Here is a 21,601-nt window from a genome sequence, read left to right on the forward strand (position 1 = left end):
GTACTTATTGGTGGGGTGCCCCTCTGACTGAGTCCTGCCCCTACCAAACGCCGATACTCCATCAGAACAAAGGTCTGGAAATGAGAGCATACTGCCTCGGAAGCAATGATATGATGTGCACACATGCAGCAGTTGTTATCGCTCATATCGCACCGTTGCGGAAACCCCACAGCGGGCCAAAGAACGTGCGTGCGTCGTTGATTGTTTTGTGAAGAAACAGCGCACAAACAACATCCGAGACGCCTATGAACAATGCTCGCTCACTTTACCAGTTTACCCCTCATTTCGCCGTCAGTTGCTGTTTCGGCGGAAGTAGAACAGGGCGTACGTAGCACATGCATATTGGCACGGGGCACGGGTACTACGTACTACAGCATACACTCGGCCGGCGTGAAACAAGTCAGTCGCTACCTCTGGCTACCGCCGGAAAAGACCGCACGGCTGCGCCTGCTGCGCTACTGCGCCCGCGCGCGCTTCTCGTGACGTAACGTGACGTCAGAGATCGGTTGCGGCTCGATTTGTAAGCAACGTGAGCAATCGCGAAAGATCCGTGATCCTGTGAAGCTGTGTGAAGTTTTGCCTGTTTGGCGGTGTTGCTGTCCAAGCTCGTGGGCTTCTACGCGCGCTTCGTTATTGCTGTTGCTTACAAGGCGCGCAATCATCCACCTTAGAGCCTGTCCCTGCTTGCACGAACGCGGGCAGGACAATGAACGTCTACGTTCTTCTGAGCCTGGCCATTGTGTTCTTGACAACATTCGTCGAGAACGGTACGTAGACCTTTTCCTATTGTCTTAAATTGCGTTTCCGACTTCGCGACATCCTGCGTGGCTCGTTTAGGCGCCTATTATTAGCGTCCGGAAAACACATGAATCCGCTCACGCATTTGAATGTATGCGGATTCGATTGTACGCGAGAAGTAGCTTTTCGGGAAGGGTCAACGAGCTAGCTGTTCATTGATCCGTCTTGCTCACGCGCGAGTTATTTTCTTCGTGCTCACTTAGAATAAACTGTATTTTTTTGTCAAATTCACCCTCAATATGCGTTGCTTGAAATCGGACCTTCCTAGAATGGGCGTTAGGCCTTGCCGCGTTTTCCGGAGGCAAACGCAAAACGTGCGAATATCAGAGCTTCAGCATTTGTTCACGGTAGTAATTTAATCAGGATGCGTATCATTCACTTTACGCGTATGCCGATGCCAAAAAGGAATGAATCACGTTGGCGGTTTCCGACTGTCGTGCCACTTGTTTACATGCTCGTCGCTACGCACGCCCTCCTTCAGCCGAAGGAACCTGTCTTTACGATATCCCGAACTGGGCAAGGTGCCACTTTATTAACGATTCTTGTACCGTGTGGTTGCGCACGTGTTTTGTCGCTAATTCTTGCAGCTGACAGCATCACTCGCATTTCTCATGTAAAAGACACCGTAGTAAATCCGAAGCTTGAATATCTTGCGCGGCTCAAACATTTGTCGTTGGTCTTTGTGGCTGTTGATACGGATAACTTTCATATATTTATTGATTCATTAGCAAAACGGACTGAGTTGTGGGCACTCTCACAAGCGAAAGGTATCCGTACGCAGGTGCCACAGTCTGCAGTTAGACTGTTGTGTAAGAAGAGCCCTACGCTGGAACGCTGTTATCGAAAAAGCAGAAACACTGAAGGATATGAAGGACTTCTATATATGTTACACGTTTTGATAACCATTTGTCACTGCCATAATAGCTTAAATATAGTGTGATGTCGAACACCTACCCTCAGATAATTGCGCTCGCTATTTTGAATATATAGGATAGCACCCCTTAATTGCAATACTGCGCACAACCTAGCCGTTATCATCGCCTGCAGGAGTCTGCAATTTACCAACCAGCTGAACAACATACTCGTGCAAATGTTTGCTTGATTCAAGCTATTTGTAACATTTACTGGCATTTGGTCATACAGTAATGTGCTAATTGCTGCAAGATTTCGATGAGGGCATATTGAAGAGCAACATGTTTTCAATAAAATATATTACAACCTGTTGGTTTATTGCAAAGCTTCTTTTCTTGGAATTGAATTACTGTTGAGAGCACTAGTTATAGAAAAAAAAATATGTCATGCTCATATGTCCCTGCTAATTCCAGCTCTTGCCACAACATGCACCAGAGAAGTTTTTGACATAACCCAGTACTTCACTTGCCCGGGACCTGTGGACAGACCAACAGAGCGATATTGCTGTGGCACGAAGAAGTTTCGATACTGCTGTGATCTAAACAACTACTCAGATGCCATGTAAGTGCCCTCATGTCATGACCAACATGCCATCTTTATGTTTAGTGGGGCATGCATAAGCTTATTGACGTCCTAGCGAGATTAGTAATACTAATATGGGAAGTTAGTAATGCTGTATAATACTCACTAATATGTATTTGCATTTTTATCTGCCTGGCATTTTACTTGCGACCGTGCTGTAAGGAGCACCATTAATCTAATTTGCTGTTAAAAACTTTTCTTAACATCTGCAAATAGTGTGCCCTACTTCACTAGCCCTTATGCACATACCAACTCATTTATACACAGCTGTGCTTTCATCTGACAGCCATGTGTTCAGTGGTGTGTGAAACTATTGTTTAAACAATCGAACCTTGTTGTTGGTTGCAGTGACATGGTAGCTTAGGCATATTTCCACTTGTACATGTTGCTGGGCTAGTCGTTTCATTTTGCTGAGTAGACCATAAATATGATTGCTTGGCGCAAACAAGAAAGGATGGGAGGGTGCTCTCCTTGTTCCCTCCCATCTTTCCTTGTTTGTGCCAAGAGATCATATTTATGGTCTTCTCGGCAAAATATTCCCACTTGCCTGCCGTTGTGCATATAAATTTTGTGAACAATCTTGTTTCAAGCTGTATGAGAATGCGTACATGGCTGTATACTGACACATTGGCATTTGTACACAATTCTCATGGTTGGAATTCACCCAGGATCCTTTAAGCCACACTTAGTTTTCTGTACTTTGCCACTGACTCAATTCACTCCCATTGTACAGCTTTTCCTGAATGCACTCTTTCTGTTGAATTGTGCAATCTCATTTGGCAAGAGCCAGTTTTTTTCTTTTAATCTTTACTTTCTCCGTGTATTCATTCTGAAATAATTGTGTTAATGTCTTCCAATAACCATAAGCCATGTTGCTTTAATATATTGCCTCTCTGTTTTAACCTGTATTTCATTGTCTTAGAAACTTGGTGTTCCCTTGTTTTCTCTATTCTTTCTTTCTCTCTTTGCGACACATTCCGGGGCTCAAGTTACAAGCACGGCTACAAAAACAAAGACCGAAACAAGTTATTTAACGGTGTTCATTCCCCCAAACGGATTATCAGGTGATAATCACCATCCGTTTTGTTGTCTTCATTGGTGCTCTCTTACCTTGTGGCTTATGACTTGCTAGCTGCCGCTGTATGCAAGCTTGTTTTCTTATTGGGTTTGTTTTTGCTGCCATGGCTTGTTGCTCTGTGTGTATATGCATTTCCTTGATGTGCTCTCATCTGTTTCTGTGAGCCTCCGAGATGACGCAAGTCAGTACAGCCGCGGTGGCCGGATTTTGATGGGGGTGAAATGCTGAAACGCTTGTCTACTTAGATATAAGTGCATACAAAGACAGGTTGTCAAAAGTAATCTGGAGTCCCACACTATGGCGTGCCTCATTATCCTCATAATCACATCTTGATTTTGGTGCATAAAGTCCCAGAATTCAATTTTTGACTTATTGAAATTCATTGCAACCTGGGCGTAGTGAATTCATCTATCATTTATTTTTGTGAGTAAGAAAGTCAATTAATTGCAGCCATCTGGCACTGATAACCAAGATATCAGTGTTTACCCACAACTTACCAATTCTGCCTTGTGTGCATTGTTGTGGTGTGCATGAAGTGAACAAATGTTCACATCATGTCTTCATGGCTACTGTTCCAATGAGGTTGTATTTTGTCCTGCTTTTGTGCCTACTACTGCTGGTGCCAAGCCAGAATTCAGCCTAGATGCAGCAAGTCAAGCCTGCAGGTGCAGTTCTCTACAATAGTACCTGGCACTGAATGACTGGAAAAAAAAATGGTATTGCCCTGTTCAGCTGCCAGCCTTGTAGGCATATACTTTCAAATTTGGGTTCGCATGAACACTTTTAAAATGGCAGTTAACTGAGGGACACCAAAGACAACCTTAATCGGTTAGTATTCTTTTAAAACTCTATATTCATTAATTTTACAGAAAGATATTGATGACTAAAAAATAAATTGAAGGCCAATCTTTAATTTCTTTTAATCACCAGCTGAATCCTCTTAGCGCTGGTACACCAAGGTCATCATGGATTTCAAAGTGTATTCTTGTATTTGGGCTCTTGTGGTGGAGCAGAAGGGTTCAAAACTTTGGAGGACGCTTAAGCTTCGCCTTTAGGAGTGGAACGCAGTGGCATTCAAAGACCGCTGACCACTTCACATGCTTCCCGGCAACTGCAGCTTATGTAACCGTAATGTTTACTGGAGGCGAACACTACGGTATGCATGAAGGTGAGCTTTGTGGAAGAAACGCAGTCTCTTGATTGGGCCGATCCTGGAGATAGTGCACGGCCACGCTTGAAAATTCCACCATTTTCAGGTGGAAGCGGCCAAACTTGCGACCTGGTGCCCGTGGTGCTTGACGCGTACGCACGGCCGTGTACAAGTGATTCATCCAAAATTGCTTTAGATGTGCCAGCTTCCGCGTGCTCGGTGATGACTCTAAATAATAGTCCACCATCATAGTCACCACCAAAGTTCTAGAACATCTTTTCATTTTCTTTATTGAGGATGTGGAAGTATTTTGTCTTTTACATCTTCCCATGTGCACATCACATAATGGCTGAATCAAATGACATGGCACTTGGCAATGTTTTGTTTCCTTTATAGGAATGCGCTGATATTTTAATGAAGAAAAGGAGATGGCATGAAAGGAATTCCAAATTTAAGGTCAAAGCACAGTGGAGGTTGAGACAGGCGGTCTGTCTGCAGTCTCCGTCCTTCTCTACCCTGGTGGATTCTTTGTCCCTCATTAAGAGCAGAAGAAATAAATGAAATGGGGACCACCCATATCCACCATATGACAACAGCAGGCATAAAGCCAATCAAGGAAAATTGAAAAGGGGCATTTTAAGTAATGCCCAAACTGTACATTTATTTTGGGAAAAGGCCAATTGAGAAAGAAAAGTTGTCCTGGTATACTTTGCATCCTAGGGCTTGGTCAACAAGCGCAGCAGGTCCTCGTGCAGAGAATTTATTTGTCAAATAAACAATGTCCTAAAGTTGGGTTCGCACAGCAGCTGTGCCTATTGTGAAGGATGAGTTCCTGATGGGTGAAGTAATTATGGGAATCGGGTGGATGGCTGTAACGTAGTTGGAAAAAAAAAGCAATGAAAAGTGACACTATCACATAATGTCATGTCAAGTAAATCAAGCAATGGAAGGAATGTTAAAAGATGTGGGATATGTCTGTTTATAAAAGGAAGGGAGGATATTAAAAATGTTCTAAGGAAGGTGACAAACACGACTGTTAACAATAGAAAGAATGTGAACGAGAAGAAAATGGCGAGCTTAAAGATTAAAAAATAATAATGATTGTGTGCACGACACTGCCAAGAAGATCTTTCACTGACAGCGATAACTTGCATCTTGTAAAAGGAAAGCATCGTGGTTCAGGGTGAGGAGGTACCCTTCAAAGAAGCACCTCAGCAAAGGAAAGGTGTGGATGTGAATATAAAGTATAATGGAGAGGGAGACATATGGGTGCTCTTTGGAGGGCACTTACCACTGCACTTATAGGTCGCATTCACACTGGCGATTGACCGTGTGACCAACTGCAACTGACAACCAAGGAGCGATTCGTGGCAACCAATGTTCACACCGGCAAGCAGGCTTGCCCTTTGTTACACTAGGACATCTCGCGATTACTGTCATTTTCGTCTGTTTGCACCGCCATCACCATGAAAAATAACCGTCAGTGTGTTTCAATGTCCTGCTGCTGCACCACTGATTGGTTCAGCAGCTTTGCAACTGCAGTCGTGTGTGAAAATCGGAACACTGAACAACTCGCCCAAAACAGTCACTTTTCAACCAAAGTGACCATTTGCGACCAACTTAGTTGCATGACCTCTGCAAGTCACCAGTGTAAATGAGGCCTTATTCGTTTGCTAACCATATACAGTTTATTGACACTCTGCCGTGTACACCCGGCGACAAAATATTGCGGGACATGAGGTCTGAGAGAAAGCCGAATATCTCCGCAATCTCGCAATGCAGTCTGGTATTTCCATTTCGGGGCTCGGCTAGAATATGCTAACATCATTGTCGTATATAGCTTTACTGCCTGCTGCTATACGCTGCTTGGGAATTGAATGTTTTCGGAGATCCCATGCTCCGTAAACTTTTGTCGCTGGGTGTACTTTGATTTCAGTGCATGTTAAAGAGCCCCAGGTGGTCCATATTATTCTGGAGCTCTCCACTATGGTGTGCCACATAAATTGTGGTTTTGGCACGTAAAACCTAATAATATAAGCTTTATTTTTTTATTGGCACTCTGTCTGCATGATGTTCTGCCAAGGCAGTATATACTGTGTCAGTTAGTTTTGTTACTTTGGCCCTGCTCTGAGAATTTCCTCAATTCATTGTATTATTTGATTCTGTTATTGCTGTAATATGCGTTTTGCATGAACAAGTGAGTTTCTATAGGTGAATAGGAGACATATGCAACACAAATGTGATGCTTAAGCTTTTTTGTGTTTGTTTACTTGTGAAAGTGCAGAGGACGGATACAGGTGCGTCTTGAAACATCCACTTTATTTCTTGTTTTTCCTTGGCCAAATCTTGTTTGCAGCACTCAAAATCCGGTGAGCTAGTGCTGCAGTGCTAATAAGGAATTGTTTGTCAATTCAGACTCGCGATTGAGTAAGCAGATTCCTAATTGAAGAAATGAGGAAAGTTGTATAGGCATGAGTAAATGAGAAAAGTTGTATAGGCATGAATCACAAGTGTGAAAATCCTGTAACTTACTCTGGTGAATTACATGGCGCAACCTCACAAGAATTAGTGCTTGCTTGCTCTTCTTGCCATAATGGCCACCCTTGTCATCTCAAGCGTGTGGCTGTCAGTATCAATGCATGCATTGTCCACATATCTGTTTGTTAATATCTGGGCAGCCATTGCCGCTTTGCATATTGGTGCCATGCTTTCCTCTTGACTTCATTCCATGTAGTGGCTTCCTGTCGTGTAATTCCAGTAACTTTGACTGCATTTGCTTCTAAGTGAACAGCACTTATCCACCGATATGCTGACCACACTCTCTTTTTTTTTCTTTGTTTCTCTGTCTTTGTAGCAAGTCTGTGGGAGCAATCATCGGTGTGATCATAGTGATCATCATAGCTGTGGTGGTGGTTGTCATTGTTTCCTGCTTCTGCTGTAGCTGCTGTCTCCTGGCCAGGCGGAGACAGCAGAGGGGCCGAGTCCTTGGTGAGTACTTGTGGCAACTTTAAAGGAGTACTGATGCGTGTGCTAGGTGTCGTGGAAGTTCTACCACATGCTCCTCTCATGTAACGCGATGCCTATGAGGCATTTTGTTGGGGTAGTAGAGTTGGTCTTAATGTCGCACCTGGCGTCTATTAGTGTGAGATTGTGACACAGCAACACTTGCTAATTCAGTTTGAAAATGTATAACGCTGCTTACACAAAGGTAAATGAGTATGGCTGCACTGGCATCTGGCAGCCGCAGCTAATGCAGCAGCAGACAAAGCCAGTGTGTCGTGATGCATTGACCTCCTGGGTACTAAAACTAAGACTGCTTTGTAGAAACAGGTATTATAGTAAATTATTTAGGGCGCTCTGACGCTTTCTGGTTTTTCTTCTATGTTTAGAGGGCTGGAATGCAATAGAATAACAATATGAAAATGTCATGTCAGTATTCCTTTAATGCAGTGAAACTATAGTCGAACCCGACTATATAGAACCTGTTTACATTGACGAATTCTATATATCGAACAATTTCTGAACACGATATAGCTACAATGAGTATATATAGCAAAAGTTACGCTTACATTGAATAAAAATATGAGCGACTCCCGATATATCAAATGTCAACCGGCGGAAAAGGGCCCCCAGAAGTTGGCTTTCTCTTGTGGCGGCGGGGAAACCCGGTGGTGCGGCTCCATCCAACCGCTCTCCCTACCGTGACCGCGCTTCCTCGGGCGAGCCGTCGACACCCCCCTGCAAAAAATGATCCTGGCCCACCCGCAGTGCTTGCTCAGACAGCCAATGAGAGGCTCTTGCACCCTCATCGTGCAAGATGGCGCAAGTGCTAGTTGTCTCGCTGTAGTGCCTACTTGCTGCTTTTCTGGTTCATTGTGTTTGCGCCTTGTGGGCCTTCTCCCGCAGTGTTCCTGTCACGAAGCGGCAGAATTCGCCTTTCGTTGTGAAGCTCGAAAGAATAAATTGGGTCGAACGCAGTGAGAAGTCGGATGACCCCGCAGTGTGCAAGATTCCGAGGAGCACTCTCAGCATGATCTTGAAGAATAAGGGGGAGGTTAAGGCTAAAGCGGCCAAACTCGCGACCCGGTGCCCGTGGCGCCCGACGCGTATGCACGCCCGTGTACAATGTACAAGTGGTTCATCCGAAATTGCTTAACGTGCCGGATTCCGCATGCTCGCTGGTGACCGTAAATTCTGATGAATGTGATGAAGCCGTTGCCTGTGTTGCTGTAGTTTGGAGCGAGTTGTCAAAATTTCCAGAAGCTGTTGACGAATCAATGGTCGATGAGTTTGTGAGTGTAGGTGATGGTGTCGTGACCACGGGAGAACCCGAAAACGAAGACTACATTGCCGACATCGTACCAAGCACAAGTGAAAGTGGGCACAATGAGGAAAGCAACGATGGTCCTTTGCCCACATCCTCCGAGGCGATTGGTGCACTCGCATTAGTCCGGTGCTCCTGCGCGAAAGTGGAAAGTTGCGGCCTCAGCTGCTCCAACTCCTTAGACAATGGGGAGAAGTGCGTGCATTGCAGGCAGCGAAATTGCCCAAGCAGAAGAAAATATGGGACTATTTCATGGGAAACTAAGCTAGTTTCATCAATAAAGTGATTTTTATAAATGGTATGTGCTTTTATGACATTCAATTCTTTAGCAGGCTTTTATCGAATTATGCTCTATATCGAACTGATAGGCGTTTCTTTGCGAGTTCGATATAGCCGGGTTCGACTGTATCTTTATTTACTCTTCACTACAATTTACTAATTGTAAATGGAACATGTTATCTCATCGCAGCTGGCGCTGCATTTTCACAGTAGTTGTACCAGTCCTGACCGGTGCTTACGTATTTCTGTTTCAAAAACCTCTGTCCTGTTAAATATGCCATTACCTTAACCGTTAAAGCTCAAGATGTCATACATTCTACAATGTTTCAATACCTCAAAATTCTGATCTAGGCACGGGAAGCTTAATGCATAACTTATAGTAGCTTTTTTGATATGCTAAGCAAGTTTTCAGTTCTGTATATTTCTGGAAACGAGTTAATATTTCATTGCTTTTTTCTTATGTGTAAATTGTACTCCATGGCCAGAAGTAAAGCTGCACAAGTTCTAATTTTCCTTGATCTGGAACTGTGTTTGTAAATTAAAATTACAGGGTTGAGCACTAATCTAATACTTCAACTTGGCTTTAAAAGGCCTCTAAACCACCTCTGACATATTGAACACATACTAAGCACCTATTGTGTACAGAACACTGCGATTATCATCTTTAGTAAATATGGCAATGCGCTCCGGAGAAGCCGCGAATAATAAAAAAGAAAAAATCCCATGCCCCCCTCTGGGATTTTCTGGTCCTTTCTTCGCCCATCGCCAGAATGGTCACGTGCATGACGTCACCAGGGCAAAAGCTGCCAATTAGTCAATTGGAAAGGGACAAGAGCATCAATGTGATGTAAAGAGGCCAAGTTTTGTGTGAAAAGAAGGAGCTGTCCATTGTGTGCCACTGATCTTTCTATGAAGCTTCCATTCAGTTGGTGATGCATGCAGGGCCATGAAAGATGAACTAAGGAGGAACCCCTCTTGTCCCAACTCGTTTTCACTGCCCTGTATGGAGTTGAGATGGAGTATACTGCAAGGGGGAGTGAGCACATGTTGGGAGGATATCGAAGGCGAGCAAGAAAACGCAGTGGCTGCATAGTCATTAATCAAACTCCTGTAACTTTGTTGCTGTGGTGTAATATCGTGAAATTTTCATGAAATGAAATGTTCATTTTAGACAGGAACACTCTTGCCACTACATAAGTTTTCGAGCTCGGAGTTGTTTAGAGGTCCTTTAATATTTGCCTTTGATGTGCTCTTAATAATTTCAAAGCATTTTGAAGCTATTTCGGATACAAATTAATAATGATGCTCAGTCCAAAAGTTGTTGAAAGAATAAGTTTACAGTCTCTGTGTTTGAATGATAAATTAAGCGAGAAACAATAAAAAAGTTCCCAGTGAAGTTATTCAATTCTTATTGAAACCCTCTGCCACAAATTCAGTAGTTTGCAGGGGGCCCACCTATGGCACTCAGAACCTTCCAATTGTAAGTGTGTGAGTAATTGTTAAAAATTATTTGGCCATGTACATGGCTGCCCTAAGGTAATTCAAGCTGGTAGACTGTGCATTGACTGCACCGAGATGCGCCACATAGATTTGATCTTGACTTTCTGCAAAAATGTGGATATTTGTGACACTTCAGGATAATCCGTGATTTGCAGCACCAAGTTCACACATTATGTAGTTGTAGCTTTGGGCACTCTCATTTCAAAAACTTTTGTGTTGGCATTTCTGTCTGCATTATTGAATAGTCGTTGTGAGGTATGATTCTACCGGATCGTCTGAGTGGAAGGAGTGAGTGGAGGAGGCCTTAATTTTCGTTTTCACAGCTATTTAATCTGCAAGTGTGTTGTTTGATGTGTAGCTGTTGCAGAGCCCCTCATTGGTGAGGTCTGCATAATCTTTTATTCTAGTGACTTGCTTCACAAATGACTGCTATCGCACGTCCACTACTCATCTTTCCGGATATGTGACACTACATGTCTAGTGCCTGCAACTTAACTAACTTTACCTTTTCAGGGTTAATTTTATTAACCCATTCCGTACCATGAATACTTTGTTTAGCGCAACAAGACAGACACAAGAAAGACGACAGGACAAGGCGCTTGTCTGTCTTTTCTTTTCTCTGTCTGTCTTTTTGCGCTAAACAAAGTATTCATGGATTCGCACCAACTAGCCCGCCAACGCATTGTGCTGAACTACCATTCCGTACCTTGGATGAGCTGGGTTTGCCCATGCGTTGTCCCGAGCCAATGGCAAAGAGCAATAAGCATGGAATATGAAATTTATTGGCAGAAAATATGGTCCCAGCACATATGACCATAGTGTTAACAGGGATGCCATATGAGCACATGCAAATGATTTGTGTCCTGGCACACCTTTGAGAAACTTACAGTAATCATTTGCTGTATTGCTGAACTATCTACAACCAGATCTTGTGTCTCTTGGAAGGAGAGGCATGCACGGCACTATCTTCAGTTATTAAGTGCCCGTCTGTAAACAAAGTAATCGCATGCCTAAGGGAGAACCATACAAGCAGTCATCTCATGGTAACACGTTAAGAGAACAAATGAGCTAGAAATCAGTTTTCATGAGGCTGATAGCTTTAAAACGGTATGCACAACCATAGCATATTGCAAGTGTAGATGTGAGCAAGCAGCAGTAAACAAGGTGAAATGCAAATACTTCTATGCCGGTGTAGTGGTAATCACCATAGCGTGAAGTGAAAAATTGGCTTGCAGGAAGTAGCTGCGCCTCCTAGACAGCAGTTCATTCCGAAAGGGTGCATCCTTTTCAAATGTTCGGTTGCCGTCTTACATGTGTGTCTTTGAGCATGTGGGACTTGTTCATGGTAGTGAACTTATCTAATTATTTGTACATCATCGAAACACGGGCCAAGAGAGACAGAGTGAACGAGTCACTGTTTCCTGAACCATTCCATATTTTTCTGCATTTTTTCTGTGAAGTAGGAGGTGGCCAGATGGGAGGTACAGCAGCCACAGCAGCACAGCCCATGGTGCCTCCTACGATGACCCCGTACCCTCAGCAGCCGTACCCTCAACAGCCATATCCTCAGCAGCCGCCAGCCAGCTACCCAGTGCAGCCGGCACCGATGGTACCTGCCACGCCTGCTCCCGGGTTTGGCTACTATGCGTCACCATATGGAAATCCGCCTCCATACACGGACAATGTGATGCCCGTGCAGCAGCCACCGCCGATGCAGCAACCTCCGTTCAACCCTAGCTACCCGGCAAAGTGAAGGCACAGAGTGCATGCGTGCGGTGTAAAGTGTGACATCCCGAACCATGGACTGGCGTCAAGGTTGGTTCTGGGGCAGGTGGCCGGCGTTAGTAGTGATCACATTCAGGCTATGTTTGACACTGTTGTAAGTTTGTCACGTCTTGATTTACAAAGGAGTGTGTGGGCACATGATTTGTCTTTCCTCGTAATGCATGCCGCATATTGGACTGTATCTGAACAAGTAGTGGCAGAAGTTACTCAAACGAAGCTGCCATACTCTGTAACTACATCCTGACACACACACAGTGATTCACAGAGAGAACTGTTGTGAAAATCATGGGAGCAGTTATTGCACTTCTTAATGTGTATTTGTGGGATATTGGCTGAACTCCGTCATCAGTTCACAATGCTGGGAATGTGCATGTGTTGGATGTTAAATGTTTATGGAAACAATACCCAGGGAAGCCCTTGTCGTGGAATTTGTAGCATCGACAGCACAGTACTTTCTACAGTATTGTTGTACCATTCACGTATCATGGTGCCAGATATCTATGATGGCGAAATTGTAAACATGTCAAAATTTCTACAGACAGTGCAGAAAATGCATGTTAAGATACGTAACAGATTGCAGTGCTGTATAGCTACTGTACACATGCTGCGATCAATGTGGCGTTGTCCTTAATTTTATTAGTCTAGCTATTGGACGTATACACACATGGAGACTGTCAGAACTTGGTCTTGAAGGTCAGAACCTTACTCATTTTTACTTTTCGGATATTTGTGATGTTTTTAGTGAAGGCTGTACAAGCTGCGACTTGATAGTTTGCTTTTTTCTATTCCAGTGGCATTATGGAGCTTACTTTGTCGGCTTTACAGCACAATGGAATGCTCAGTGGGAGTTCTGAGTGCTACAGTTTGCCTTGTCGCAGCACACCACTTAAATCTTCCTAATTTTGCTTTGTCACAGTCACTTCGTTATTGTCTATTCAGGTTTTCTCAATGCATAGTTTTGAATATTGCGCTGAAGAGTGAGCAAGGAACAGATAAAACAGCAAATGACACTTGCAAACTCTTGCAAACTTGTCAAAACAGAGGAGCAGTAGATGGAGACTCGTGAAAACTAAGATGAAGGCGGGGTTGGAGCTTCAGCATGGTGCCAGTGCTTTGACAAGGGGGGATCTTTCTATCGCAGCCATTTTAGATGAAGACAAGTATGCTTGCCGAAGCATTGGCACACAGCTGAGTGTGCACCCAAGCTCGTAAAGGCCACCTACAGGCCTTAACCTCCCCTGTGGTCTGGAAAAAATTAGTTTGCATTAGTCAAAGGTATTCAGAGTGATGTTTGTGTTCTTGCTTCGAAGAAGCTGCCTTTGCATTCCAGATGTCTACTGCCAAAATTTCACCAGAATACTTTCTTGGAAGCCTTTCTCCTTTGTCAAGGGTTTGTCAATCTATTGAGCTTAGGTTGGGAAGCAGTGGTTGTATGAAAAGAGGTAACGATGGCTTCAAGAAACCCATTGTTCACGGTTGGGATTTTTGTTGCATAATCCATTCCAGCAGCACATGCATGGACATGACAAATTAGCAGTGCGAGGGATCGTGCAACCTAAAAGCAGCCAGATAGAGGATATAATTTCAAGCTATAGGCCAGGGATTGCATGCTGTGCGAGAAGTATCTCGGTGCAACACAGGGCTAACAGGTGTCTGTGCACTTGTTGCACTTGCTCCCACATGTTTTTAGTTGAACTGACCCCCAACTTGAAACAGGATGCAGTGAGTTGAGAGCACAACGAGTTCTGCAGCCAATCTTTTATCCATTGTATTCCTGTCGCATAAATGTATGCAGAATTCTTTTTAGTTTCACACGCGTTTTCTCAACACAGGTGCAAGGCAGTATGCCCTCTTCAAACTTGGCAGTATGCAATGTGCCCTCTTCAAGCCACGTTGCGTGTGCGGGGAGAGACCATACAATCATTGTCGAACTTCAGTGCTGTGGTGGCTTGTGTTTGTGGCTGTGTTTCTTGCCAAGTTTATTTTCGTGCCAGAGAACTGTAAAATACTCCATAGGGTAGGTTTACTAATTTTGTTGACCATTTGCAGGGGCCCACTGTGGTTTGCCCATATTGTAATAGTTAAGTTCAGTGAGCCAGAACAGACGTGACTGTCTGATGTGATCTTTATATGAAGCCCGTGGTGGCTACAGCTAAAGCTTGAGTTTGGGAAACGTTTTTGTAATCTAAATGCAGTGACTGAATGTACCATATGCACCTGAGCAAAGCAAGGACTGGGACTGCACATGCATATCATTGCCTGCGGCCCTCAGCTGCCTTTGATGCAAAAGTTGAAGAACTTCTGCTGTCGTTCAGCAGTTTATGTACAGTTTTTTATAGGTTTGCAGCCTAGTTTTGTTTTGAATGACTTGCAAACATAATCTCCATGCTGTAGACACAACCGGTCCATTCGCACATTTGCAGCCTCTGAAGTGTGCACAAGCCGTGCTTCACTACAGACACCTGAATACTGCAGTAAATCCTTGTGGTTCATTTCCTTTATGTTCCGACAAGCACAAATGGCTGCTGTTAAATTTACATCATGATGGTGCTGTTGTCTTGCTTTTCGTGTGTCCAACATTGTTGTGCAAGCTTACTTATACATTAACTATGACAGATTCTATCTTTTTTTTTCTCAGAAAGATAATAATGGCGCATCGTGTTTAGCATAACGACCACATGTGCCAAATTACAGGTAAAAAATATCTGGCTCTTGTGTGATGTCCAAAGACCGAGTTGGTCTGGCTTAATCTTGATCTTGGTAGTCAAATACCTTTACTTGTTTCATTTCTGTGTTGGAACTTGCTGAGCTGTCAATTCGTTCAGTGGCTGGAGTGAAGTTGCATTCCAGCCTGCTTGGTAAAGAAGTACTAATTTCTGGCTTTTTAGAAATGGAAATACTCTTCCGATTGTCTTTAGTCCAAGACATTCAAGGAACCGAAGTAAAATATGCGCCAAATGCACTGCAATAAGTTGCCTGTTCCTGGAATCTTGGGTTTCCATCCATTAGCACCGCCTGATGTTTTTTTTTATGCTTTGGTATTAAGAGAGCATCTTGAATCATTCAGTCTCATAAGAATGTGCTGGGGTGATGTGGGCCCTAAAGCACTGTTGGATTGTTTTTCTCATGTTGACACACATTGTGGCAGCACACAGACATGGAAACTGTGCATCTGGGCACCCTGGTGTTTGGTTAAAAATGTTGAAGAAGATTGGTACTTTGCACCTAATACATGTAATGCTTCCCTTCTTTTCTTTACTTGTTTGTTTACATAAAAGATTGGGTTGCTGTTTTGTCCACAAGCCATTTAGCATCCTCTGAGGCTAGGTCACCAAAGGACAATGAACTCTGTTTCATGCAACAACATGCGTTTATCTTTTGTTGTTTGTGATCTGTTTGCAAGGCGATTTATGCTTGTAAAGAGAAGTGAACTGCGTCTTGTTCTCTTGCTGCGACTGGTTACTATTTTGATGTGCTTACATTTAAGGTAAGATTGTTGCATATTGTGAAATGAGCAATGTTTCTGTTCCTGCGCATGGTCACTTACCTTTTTGCTGCGCTGACTGGTCAGCTCAGCATAATGACACTTTAAAATTTTTTTACACCCTTTAGGGTTTATCTTGTTGCATAGCAAGAATCGCCATCAATCCTGTGTACAATTTGTTTATTTAATGCTCTGCATGTGATAGTACTTTACTGTTGTGAACACTATGGATGGCACTCTGAGATGGACATTGCGTTGCTGATAAGAAAGTTCCTGTGCAGTATTGAAGGACACATATGCATGGGACATTGATGAGGATCGTTGTTGTAGAACGGGACAAACCTAAATGGTGTAAAAAGTTTTTAATGTTAGCCATTTATCTTCTATTTTGTGTTAATAGTTTATGCTGCTTTTTCCGTTCCCCCATCTTCCCAAGGTCTTCAATTGCCTTTTGCTAGTCATATAGTTCTGACAATTGCAGCAAACATTTTTGTTTCTTAAGCCTGCTTCCTTATCTGAAAGTGATTTGTAATTTCATGATCTGGATGTTTTTCTTCATGTGGTTTGTACAGCTACAGCTCGCTTCTGATTTCAGTTTTCTGGTCTCTGTATCGGAAGTAGGAGAGTTGAAAGCACTGTAACAAGAACAAATAACACACGTGCCATTTAATTATACACAAACCACTAGACGAGGTTTAGAACTTCTATCAGCCGTGTTCACATCTACCTTTGTCAGTTAAGTGACTGCATGGTCTGTTCACTTTTCAAAAGTTTGTGTTCAGAATGCCAATTTGTCATATTGTTGGTGGTTTTTGCTCCAATAAAATGTGTACAAGAAATTTTCACTCCCCTTTTTATGTTGGAGCGCTGGTGCTACATTTCACAGGCGTCGCACAAAACTCTTGTGAATGCCCACTGTGCAAGGATGCGTCAAGTGCATTCTGCAAGTGGGCGCAAATGAGAACTTCAGCTGCAGCAACAATTCAGTTTATTTCTAGTCCTACGACTCTTCCAAAGATGGACAAAACACACCCGCAGAACCTATCTCGCGATGACTGTCGACGTTAATGCAATTAGCATTCAAGCAATGCAACGACACACGATATTTCTGAAGGCAGCTTTATTTACAATTTGTATTGGGAAAAGTGGGCTAATAATGCTAATCGGACTAATACACCCATGCACCACAGTGGCACCTCGGATAAGTCGGTCACCTCGGTCGCTAGGGTGCCTCGATGGAGGGTGGAGCCATTCTGTGAAGGGGTCAGTGCCGCCTTCCGACCGCCGGCCGCCATTGTGCTTCCCACATTTCGTTACGGTCGGTCGAAAGAGACACGTGCACGGCGTTTTCTGGTCCGAAATACCCGGGTGTTGCGTGCTCCAGTGCACGAACCACTCACGGAATGACTGGAAGAAGCACTGACTTCAGTTGAGTGCAGCATTTTGCACCATATTGGTGGCTTTCTCGTGAAAAGAATTTTGAAAAAAAAAAAAAAACTGCGAGCAGTGCAGGGCTGCAATGCTGGGCTCGACGAGCCATGAGCATGCATATTTAACTGCACTAAAAGAGTATGTTCATGATGGTTAGAACTTATCTTATCCGAGCGGTGAAGTTATGAGCTTGCTCACATCCTACGAAGAGCACTTTAAAGGAATCACGTCCTGGACTGACAAACTGTTCACCCTGAAGGCTGTGACAGAATATTTAATCAAGAGGGCTCAGTGCAGTCTGGAGGCATGCCAGCGACACAAGGATTCTCTGGAACACATGCTGATGTTAAGTTATGCAAGAGTAAGGCTACGCATCCACCTGCGCCAGCTCGAAGCTGCGAGAATTAGCGGGCATGGAAGCAAGCATGCGCTGTAGTTAATTTGTAGTGAGTTGTAGCACTTGTTGTTTTTGAAATCCTTAAAGCTCCCGACCAAACAAACAAGCTATTACATCGGAAATCGCTATCTATTGAATGCACTTTTTCTCAGTGATGAGAAGCCGTGTGGTCACTTTATTTTAGCAGCATCGATGACCGGTTTATAGCAATTACCAGTTCACAATATATTCGTGCAGAAAGTATGCTAAACAGGGCTTTATAGTCAATTACTACGTGAGAGTCGTGATTTAGCGCTATATAAGCCACATGTAAGGCACCAAATAATCTGGTATGCATTCAATATTTTGTTTACCCTCATCTGCATATTTACAGTAAGGCAAAAGAATTCAAAACAAAATAACTACGGAAGCACTGCTAAACAGAATACGGCCACAAAATAAAACGTTCAATGAAAGCGCATGCTATATACTCATGCTAAACAAAAAATGCGCCAGAAATGGTTCATTTCGTAGTATTAGTGTGTAATATTCCGCAGAACAAATATAAATTACGTTTCGAACTACAATGAACCAATAAAAGCGGCCCGGATGTATAGGCTCCGTAGCTATCGCGCTCGACTGCTGATCCTGAGGACGTGGGAGCCACCCAGCCGCGGCGGCCGAGTTTCTATAGAGGTTAAACGCATGGTGCTGTGTATTAGGTCGGTATCGGTGCATGTTAATAAAACCTCAGGTGGTCGAAACTTCCGATGCCCTCTACCACGGATCCATCACACCCGATGCTACGAAATCACAACGAAAGGCCGTGGTTGTGATATTGGTTGAAATATGCGAGGTTAAAAAATTCGCAAATGTCAGTGCAGGTAACACAGACACAAACAGGTAAGACAGACAGGTAACACAGACACAAATGAGAAGCTGTCACATTCACTGCAGTTTCCATGACCCCGAAACAACCATTCAACATGGGTAGAACATCACTTACACACGGCCTCGTTTCAACCACAGAGTGTTTATTTGACTGTTACAATCATTGCTTTCTACTCAGCGTTGCAGCATTCAGCCGTAATGGCCTAACTGATGACTGATTCGAAAACAAGATTTGAAAGTAGGGCGTGCGATGTCAATTATTCTTTTGTCCCGTGGTGGCACGCGGTTTCTTAAACAAATTCGGGTTTCAGCTGACAGCCGAACAGTCTTTACGCTTTGGTTAAAGGCACGAGACTCACACACATACACAGCGAAAGACGGCGGGACTGTGTCATGCCTTTAACCAAGGTGAACAGTCAACAGCTAGCCCAACAAGACGTTCTTTTAAGGTCTGGGCGGCTGGCGTGGACGGCAGTTTTCTGCTGCCAGCAAGTCCAGTTGGAAATTCCGCTTTAAAAATAAAAATGACAGAATATTAAATTGATACCTTCACACTGCTGATGCAAAAATTTCGTGTTATCGACATATCATTAAAGCAGCACATGCTATCAAAGCGAACTGTACATGCAGCTGCGCGACGCCCGTTGACTGCCTACGGAGCGGGCATCATAATGGCGGACGCCGTAGCAGACGACGCGGTTGTCTTCACCCTGCACGGCGGCGGAGGGGAGCGTGCGCGTCAAGGCACCCGAGTGTTCACACCTTCGGACGTCAAGACAAAAGCTTCATTCAATGTGGCGTCGAAACCGCAGCCAGTTCTGTACTGCTGCCACTGGCACTGGAATTGGGGCTCAATATACCCAACTTTGAATGAAATATAGTGCATCTTTTTCAGATGTACACTCTTTTATTGTCAGCTGGAAGAGTGCACTTTCTCATTTTTATCAGTTAGACATGTAATTTTCTTTTGTTTCACAAGCGAGTGCAAAGGATAGCTGACAGCAACAGCCTGCCAAATTGGGTGAAGTAGGCTGGTTATGCTAATTGCAATAAAAGGGAAAATGGCAATAATTTTTAAGGCGCTGGTGCTGTTTAGAACTTTGTATTTGTCTGCAGGTGCTACAGGTTGTAGCTCTTCACATGTGTGCATGCAAACTTTTTTTCTAACACAATCTTCCACTGTAATGGAACTTCAGGCACGGAACAGAATAGCTTTAGCTCGTTTATAGTTTCGTCTACTTTTATTTAGTTTTAAAGGCAGGTTATAATGGCGCAGCAGATACCATACTCTGACGCGCCATACTCTGTCAAGAGGAATGCCTACATATCCTACCTTCTGTAAACCTGCCTTGTGACACATGAGAAGCAATTTGCGCTGTGACATAATTGAGCAAGAAATGAGTACTTTCCTGTCATCTTACTTTTTGTGTGCGTTCGTTCTGAGCTGTAACATCGAATACTCTTTGTTATGCGCAGTGCCGAGTGCTGTCATGCGCGGCGTTGGGATGCTGTTTATGCGGAGTTTTGTATCCTTGTATTGTTTCACTTGTATTCTTTCTTGCTTTATATATATGAGCTGCGATATCGAATGCTCACTTTGTTATGCGCAGTGCCAAGTGCTGTTACGCGCAATGTTAGGATGGTGCTGACAAGAAATTTTTGTACCATTGTATTCATTTATTCTTGTATTGTTTACCCACTCCTGCCCAAGGCCTGACACTCAGGCCGGCAGTATGTATCAAATAAATAAATAAATAAATAAATAAATAAATAAATAAATAAATAAATAAATAAATATTTGTGAATCAGACAGCACGCCTATGCCCCGCCTTCCCCGCTGCTACCTTGGATCCGACCCTGCCATCCGTAAGCTGTGATGATGGGCACCCTCTTAGCAAATGTTCAGGTGCATGTTTAATTTTTGTCTGACCGTCAAACAAAGAAAAAAAAAAGACCCGCCGTGGTTGCTCAGTGGCTATGGTGTTGGGCTGCTGAGCACGAGGTCGCGGGATCAAATCCCGGCCACGGCGGCCGCATTTCGATGGGGGCGAAATGCGAAAACACCCGTGTACTTAGATTTAGGTGCACGTTAAAGAACCCCAGGTGGTCTAAATTTCCGGAGTCCTCCACTACGGCGTGCCTCATAATCAGAAAGTGGTTTTGGCACGTAAAACCCTATAATTAAAAAAAAAAAGTTTGAATCGAGGCTCGATGCAGACTGTTACGCACATCAATGTGCCATGACATTTTTCTAGCCGACCTGATTCAAAAGTTCCGATGCATTTCGGAGTGCAGCTCCTAGGCGCCCGTTCCTGTGGCGAGCGTCGACTGCGTAACATCGAATGAGTACAGCGAAAGATGAAAGAGCGTACGCGGAGCGGGATATGAAAGACCAATTGGAGAGCCGCGAATGGCGGAAACGATTGACGTTCGCTCGCGAAACTGCGGATCCGCTCGATGCGTACTCATAATTAGTCACAGCCGGACCGCCCGTTTCGTAGTATCGTCTGCTCGCGTCAGCCCTCGCTCGCGGTTGTTTGGTTTGATTGGTTTAGTCTCGTTCACGCTTGTTTCGGTTGTCATGGTTTGCGATTGTTTTGTAATCTGATTGTATGCGCGACGCGAATTGTTTAGTACTCTCTGGAAGCCACACGTGACCAGCGATTACACTGGAACCTTCGACGAGTCATGTATGAAAGCCGATGCGCTTGACCCGCAGATCCGATTTTCAACGATCGATCGTTGACTCTGCTACGTACATCTCTCTCTCTCTCTCTCTCTCTCTCTCTCTCTCTCTCTCTCTCTCTCTCTCTCTCTCTCTCTCTCTCTCTCTCTCTCTCTCTCTCTCTCTCTCTCAAGTTCTTTGCTTTAATATATCGCGGAAATGAAAGCACGTGTAAAGCTGCGCTCAAATTTCGCATTAGTGTGTACCGTAATAGTCGGTGAATTTTTTCATTTTCATGTTCAAATTTCTTGAAGTGTATTTGCTTTTGCTTGAATAAGACTTCGAT

The 21,601-nt window shown here is 43.8% G+C and overlaps 1 protein-coding gene across 3 annotated transcripts; it reads left to right on the plus strand.

Annotated features, from left to right (window-relative positions):
- The first annotated feature begins 285 nt into the window (after nucleotides 1–285).
- LOC142585520 (uncharacterized) lies at nucleotides 286–16,731 on the plus strand. 3 transcript variants are annotated; one of them, XM_075696320.1, is made up of 5 exons: nucleotides 286–767; nucleotides 2,124–2,271; nucleotides 3,282–3,356; nucleotides 7,375–7,508; nucleotides 12,087–16,731. In XM_075696320.1, exons 1-5 carry the CDS (start codon nucleotides 707–709, stop codon nucleotides 12,374–12,376), a joined length of 708 nt encoding a protein of 235 aa, XP_075552435.1. In that variant the 5' UTR covers nucleotides 286–706; the 3' UTR covers nucleotides 12,377–16,731. The 3 variants fall into 3 exon arrangements, with proteins under 3 accessions (XP_075552435.1, XP_075552434.1, XP_075552436.1); XM_075696319.1 differs by having other exon boundaries at nucleotides 289–767; nucleotides 12,084–16,731; XM_075696321.1 differs by lacking the exon at nucleotides 3,282–3,356 and having other exon boundaries at nucleotides 298–767; nucleotides 12,084–16,731.
- The last annotated feature ends 4,870 nt before the right edge of the window (nucleotides 16,732–21,601 follow it).

The sequence above is a fragment of the Dermacentor variabilis genome, chromosome 6, assembly GCF_050947875.1.
Source record: "Dermacentor variabilis isolate Ectoservices chromosome 6, ASM5094787v1, whole genome shotgun sequence".
In the NCBI taxonomy this organism is placed as follows: domain Eukaryota; kingdom Metazoa; phylum Arthropoda; class Arachnida; order Ixodida; family Ixodidae; genus Dermacentor; species Dermacentor variabilis.